Here is a 6780-nt window from a genome sequence, read left to right as displayed (position 1 = left end):
TCTGTGTTTGAGGATGCTTTCTTGGGGCACTTCTTTTCCCGAGATTGAAGGACAACAAAGGTAAGAGAGTTTCTTATTATGAAGCAGGAGTCTATAAGTGTGCAAGAGTGCAGCTTCAAGTTCACTCAACTTTCCCGCTATGCTCCAGAAATGGTGACAGATATGAGAAGCAAAATGAGTTTGTTTGTGTCTGGGCTATCCCGTTTATCTTATAAAGAGGGGAAATAAGCTATCTTGATAAGGAAAATGGACATAGCTAGGCCTATGATTCATGTACAACAGGTAGATGAGGACAAGTTAAAAGATAAGAAAAAGTTCTGCAGCAAGAGGGTTAAGGCAACAAATCATGAGTTTGGCCAGCAAAAGACTAGGAATGGGCATCGGTCATCTTTCCAGCAAAGGTCATTTGGACTTGCTCCATCGTCAGCTAGTGTGCTGCACCAAGAAATAGGAATGATCAGAGGAATTAGAGTTCTCAGAATTTCAGAGCTCAGGGTACTCAGTCTCAGGGTAGTCTGGCACAAGGGTTTCGGAGCCCACCTTGTGCTAAGTGTGGTAGGACCAATCCAGGAGAATGTCGTGATGGCTGTAATGGTTGTTTCAAGTGTGGTCAGACGAGTCATTTTATGAGAGAATTCCCTAAGAACAGACAGGGTAATGAGGGCAATAGAGCCCAATCTTCTTTAGCAGCTCTAGCAGAGAGTAATTCCCAAAGAACAACTACTTCAGGAACATACGGAGGTACAAACTGTCTATATGCTATAGCTAGTTGCCAGGATCTGGAGAACTCACCAGATGTTGTCACTGGTATGGTTAAATTCTTTACTTTTGATATCTATGTCTTACTTGCTCCAGGTGCGAGTTTCTCTTTTTGATCCTTATGTAGCCATAAAGTTCGGCATTAACTCCGAACAACTTCTTGAACCCTTTAGTGTTTCCACACCTGTTAGTGAGTTTATTTTAGCAAAAAAAGTCTATCGTGATTGTACCATCTCTATTTATCACAAAGATATCATGGTTTCCTTAGTTGGGCTAGACATGGTGGAATTTGATGTCATTCTAGGTATGGACTGGTTTTATGCTTGTTATGTCCCAGTCGATTGTATAACTCGAGTAGTCAAGTTTCAGTTTCCTAATGAGCCAGTTTTAGAGTGGAGGAGTAGTTCAACAGTGCCTAAGGGTCGTTTCATTTCATACCTTAAGGCCAGAAAGTTAGTTTCTAAAGGGTGCATCTATCACTTAGTTCAAGTGAATGTCTCTAGATTTGAGACTTCGGCTATTTAGTCTGTTCCAGTTGTGAGTGAGTTTTTAAAGGTCTTTCTAGACGATCTTCCCGGATTCCCTCATATAAGAGAAGTAAGCTTCAGAATTGATATTCTTCCTGATACTCAACCCGTTTCTATTCCGCCATATAGAATGACTTCAGTTGAGTTAAAAGAGCAGTTGAGAAATCTTATTGATAAGGGTTTCATCTGACCAAGTGTCTTACCTTGGGGCGGTCTGGTTTTATTTGTGAGAAGGAAAAATAGTTCCTTTATGATGTGTATCGATTACCTCCCATTGAACAAGGTCATCATAAAGAATAAGTATCCCTTTCCAAGAATTGATGGCATTTCGACCAACTTCAAGGTGCCACTTGTTTCTCTAAGATAGACCACAGATCTAGCTATCATCAATTGAAAGTGAGAGAAAGTGACATCCCGAAGACAACATTCAAGACCCATTATGGTCATTATGAGTTCCTTGTTATGTTATTTTGTTTTACTACCGCTCCTACAACATTCATGTATCTTATGAACATAATATTTAAGTTGTATCTGGACATGTTTGTTATCATGTTCATTGATGACATATTGATTTATCTGAGGAATGAGGAGGACCATGCTAGTCATCTCAAAATAGTCCTCCAAACTCTCAAAGACTGAGAGTTATATGCCAAGTTTTCTAAGTGTGAGTTTTGACTTTAATTTGTGGCGTTCTTAGGCCACATTGTGTTTGGCGAAGGAACTCAAGTCGACACTCAAAAGATTGAGGCAGTCAAGAATTGGCCTAGACCCACATCCTCAATTGATATAAGGAGTTTCTTGGGGTTGGTTGGTTAAGTATTTGCTTGAGTTTGAATGTTCGAAATTCTATTTTCAAAGCATCTTTATGTTTGAGTAAGTCTTCCGCTAAACAGTCAGTCAGGACAAGGGTTCACTTGGGGATCAGAAATGGTTCTTGAGTGCCGGCACGTCTAGTGTGTAGACTCGGGGCATGATAGATGTAGAGCATGAGGACGAACTAGTACAACACTATGATAGCCTTACGAACCTGGAAGAACAAAATTCTTGGCCAAATTGATGAAGCTCGAAGAACTCTTGAAACCCTAGCTTTTCTCCTCTTGGAACCTTACTCTAATGACTTGAAGTGTTAATGAATATAAAAGAGCTGATTAACACTTTCTAAGACCTTAACTAGGTGAAAACGTCGTGGTTTAGGCTTAGAATAGGGATTAAAACGACGTACAACACATAGGGGAAAGACCAAAATGATCCCAACTTAAAATCTGATGGAGTGCCTTAAAAGGAAAGCTTCAAGGACGGTTTAGGGCTCCACGGTCCGCGAAACACTTCACCGTTCGTCAAGAAAGAATTTTTTTTTTACCTATTATACCCTCAATTAATTACTTTGAAAAATGTAGAACTTTTTGACAATCTTAAGTTTTTAATTTCATCCAGTTCATAATTAATAGGGGTAAAATGGTAAACTCACTATATTAATAATTGTTTTCTTAATAGGCGTATCAATTTAAAAGTTTACAAGAAATTAGGGACAGAGGGAGTATTTATCATCCAACACATTTCTCAAATCATTAAATTTAATAAAGTCAAAGAATAATATAGTAATATTACCCCTATTATTTATTATTTTAAGGGGTGTGACAAATCAATTGTAGACAACTATTATTGGACAGAGCGTATTGACAAAGACTTAGCTTTGCAGTCAGATATTTGCATATGTGCATTATTATAATTTAGAATTGAAAGTGAAGGGTGTTTACTATCCGAGCAACTCCCTCTAGTATATTTGCGAGGTTATTATTGCAAATTCAAATTATAAATATTTCCGATGATTGAGAAAATAAGGACCTATTTTTCTTTATTCTAATTTATGTAATGCTCTTTCTTCTTTAGTTAGTTAAAGAAAAAGAAAATATCTTTTTATATTTGGTAACACTTCACCTTTAAAATACTTATTTTTTCTTAATAAGATGATTTTTAGCTACATTATTATGTCTCTTTTATTTTAGATTTAATATTTTACAAATCTTCCTTTTTATTTCTTACTACTCCGTATCCCATCAATTATCATCCACATAAATTGAAAGGTTTATGTCATCCTCATTTAGACTTTTCCAACCTATCAACAATAAATCTAGCTAGTCTTTGCATTGATACCCCCACAATGTTCCAAAAAGAATTACCTTAGGTAATTGTAGTAGTAGTACTTTGATAATTGAAAACAAACAGTTGATAATTATTACATCAGTATGCACGAAAGGAAATTTTTTCCGTTCCTTAATCAAGGTTTCATAGTTGAATTATGATCTAAAGTTATCTTTGATAGTTAGCGTTAGATTTTTAATATAGATATCTTCAAAGAGAATTCATAGTTAATCAGCCATACACGAATAGGGGCGGATCTAGGAAGGCCCAAGGGGTGTCACGGGACACGGTTTCATCGGAAAAATTTACTATATACATATTATTAAAAAACAGAAAATAACATAGATATATATAATATAGTGTTAACATTTTATACCAAGATGTGCGCGGCTGAGTTGGTCAAGTGCTTTATTTCGTTTGAGAGGGACGCGAGTTCGCATTCATTTGACAGCATTTTTTTTATCATATACATTTTAGGAGCTTCAAGTTGTTTGATATTTTTTCTTTCTTTCTTTTGCTTTTTACTTTTTCTTCTCTTGATATTTTATATATATAAAAAATATTTAACACTATTATTTTTAATGAAATTATTTTCAAAATGAAAATTTAAGTTAATATATTTTTTTATTTTTTTTTTTTTAAATAATTATAAATAAATAAATATATATATATTAAAAGGTGACACGGCTTACAAAAAAACTATGTATACGCCACTGAACACGAATATCAAATAATAGGGGGAGCGCAAAAAAAAAAAAACGTTTTCTGTTCCTCGTTGATATAATTACTTATACGAATAGTGGCTTCTGGAAAATTTCCCTTATCATTTTTCCACATCCGTATTCAATTCTTCATGGAGATTTTAAACCATAAGATATCTCTTGGAAAATTTTAGAACATTAATTATATGGAGATGAAACATAAATAGAGACATAAAGTAAATATTCAATGAATATAAAATATATTTTAAGTCATACATTAGGATAAAATACTCAAAACTCCTCCTAATTAATATTTTCATCAAAAACGTGTAAAAGAGAAACATGATAAATAGTTTGAGACGGAAAGAGTAACAAGTTAAGTTCGTTCTAGAACATGAGACTCAAGTACTTTGGTGGCCTAAAGCCAAAAATAAATCGGAGGTCCTAATCTTTTTAATAATAATAATAATGTTATTTAAAAAAAATTAAGGTCTGTTCTTCTTAAATTTTTAGAATATAAAGTTGTTGATATATTTCTTAAAAAATAATTATGAGATGCAAAGTTAATTTTTTTTCTTTTATATTAAATAATTTATTGTTTCCATAAGTAGTACTCTTTATTTCAATTTGTTATCTAATTTTTTGACTTGATATGAAATTTAGAGTTTAATAAAAAAAAATAAAGAAATTTTTTGAATTTTATACTAATAATTGAAATAAGATAATACAATTTTTAAAAAATTTTAAAATCCTTTATAATAATATATTATTGCTAAAAAATAAGCCCCTCAAATTTAAGGCATTTGTCTGAATATATAGAGCACCCTGACTCGTCATGCATTGACGAAGACTTTGATTTGCATGCAGTCAAGTGAAACTTGCATTTTATTTGCAAATAAAAATTCACATTGGTATATAATTGAAAAAGTAAGAGAAGCTAAACATTGTATAATTGAGTGAAGCTTTTTGAAGAAAAGCATAAAGATTTAATTCAAAGAAAATAATGTCTCATACTACATCTTACTTAAACGGCTATGCGCATACTATTATAATGCATGAGGACCACAAATAGATTTATATTTATCACTTTCTCCATTCAATAATAGTTGTTTACTATGCTAAAAATAGTTATCTAACAATACTTGTCCAATTTAGAAAATCAAAGAGATAATTTATCTTTTGTGTCTATTTTATCCTTGCTATTAAATATTATTTATTATCTAGCATATTTCTGAAAGCATGAAATTTAATAAAGTCAAAGGATAATATAGTAATATTACCCCTATTATTTATTATTTCTTAAAGAGTGTGTCTAGTCAATAGTGGACAAATATTGTTGGACATAGTGTATTGATAAAGACTTAGTTTTGCAGCCAAATATTTGCAATAGTGCATTATTATGATCATCTAATTCTGCTTGCTCCAAATTTCCAAAATTTTCACCAAAACTATCTAAATTTCTTCTTAATTTAATAAATAAGTACTCTTCGTCTCATATTAGTTATCAATATTATTAAAGATGACCATCATAAAATGCTTGTCAATTTAAAAATCAAGATAGCATTGATTTTTTTGTCCAGAAAAATAATTATTTTTTAATGTGATATGAAAAAAATAAAAGGTAAATTAGTAAACAAAAAAAAAATCACCATTGGTCATAGGAGATTATTTTCATTAAAAAAATAGACATTTTCTAATTCATCTTTCAGTGTCGATAGACGCTACCTACAGTAATTGTATTTTTTGTTTCGTTTAGCCAGAAGCATTTATATTTTTCTAAGGCCTTATGTGGTGAGATAAATTCACATATTAATTTCATATTTCTCTATTATATATACAACTCCTTTTTTTTTTTTATAGTATATAATACAAGATCATAAGTTCATAACACATGAGGTATATATTTGCGAGGTCATTATTTATTTATTTTTTTTAATCTCTCCGAAGAGCTTACACTTTTTTGTTCTCTTGGTGACTCGAACTGACAACTTTAGAATTGAAAGTGAAGGGTGTTTACTATCCGAGCAACTTCCTCTTGTATATTTGCGAGGTCATCATTTCAAATTCAAATTATAATTATTTTTGATGATTGAGAAAATAAGGACCTATTTTTTCTTTATTCTAATTTATGTAATGCTCTTTCTTCTTTAGTTAGTTAAAGAAAAAGAAGATATTTTTTTATATGTGGTATCACTTCACCTTTAAAATACTCATTTCCCTTAATAAGATGACTTTTAGCTACATTATTACTCTATTTTATTTTAGATTTAATATTTTATAAATCTTCCTTGTTACTGTATTTCTGACTACTCCATATCCCATCAATAATTATCCACATAAATTGAAAGGTTAATGTTATCCTCATTTAGACTTTCCAACCTATCAACAATAAGTCTAACTAGTCTTCTGCATTGAAGCCCCCACAATGTCCCAAAAAGAATCACCTTAGGTAATTAAATGTTTACTTTATGTCTCTAAAAATTAATTTAAGGCATTTGTCTACACGGAGCACCCTGACTCGTCATGCATTGACGAAGACTTTGATTTGCATTTTATGTGCAAATAAAAATTCATTTACTTTGAAAAAGTAAGAGAAGCTAAACATAGTATTTTGAAGAAAAGCATAAGATTTAATTTTTTTTTAAAAAAAA

At 31.6% G+C, this 6780-nt stretch overlaps 1 protein-coding gene across 1 annotated transcript; it reads left to right on the top strand.

Moving 5' to 3' along the window:
- The first annotated feature begins 246 nt into the window (after positions 1-246).
- LOC125845704 (uncharacterized) lies at positions 247-1476 on the top strand. Its single transcript, XM_049525244.1, has 4 exons — positions 247-495; positions 615-812; positions 856-945; positions 1285-1476. Exons 1-4 carry the CDS (start codon positions 247-249, stop codon positions 1474-1476), a joined length of 729 nt encoding a protein of 242 aa, XP_049381201.1.
- The last annotated feature ends 5304 nt before the right edge of the window (positions 1477-6780 follow it).

This window comes from Solanum stenotomum, chromosome 11 (genome assembly GCF_019186545.1).
Source record: "Solanum stenotomum isolate F172 chromosome 11, ASM1918654v1, whole genome shotgun sequence".
Lineage (NCBI taxonomy): Eukaryota > Viridiplantae > Streptophyta > Magnoliopsida > Solanales > Solanaceae > Solanum > Solanum stenotomum.
This window is presented reverse-complemented; position numbering and strand designations above follow the sequence as displayed.

What these genes read in the sequence shown, in the direction of transcription:
- LOC125845704 (XM_049525244.1), top strand. Translation starts at nt 247, where the DNA reads ATGGACATAGCTAGGCCTATGATTCATGTACAACAGGTAGATGAGGAC. An exon ending in TCAGAATTTCAGAGCTCAGG is followed by an intron (nt 496 to 614) that starts GTACTCAGTCTC and finishes AAGTGTGGTCAG; the next exon opens with ACGAGTCATTTTATGAGAGA. An exon ending in CAGATGTTGTCACTGGTATG is followed by an intron (nt 813 to 855) that starts GTTAAATTCTTT and finishes TACTTGCTCCAG; the next exon opens with GTGCGAGTTTCTCTTTTTGA.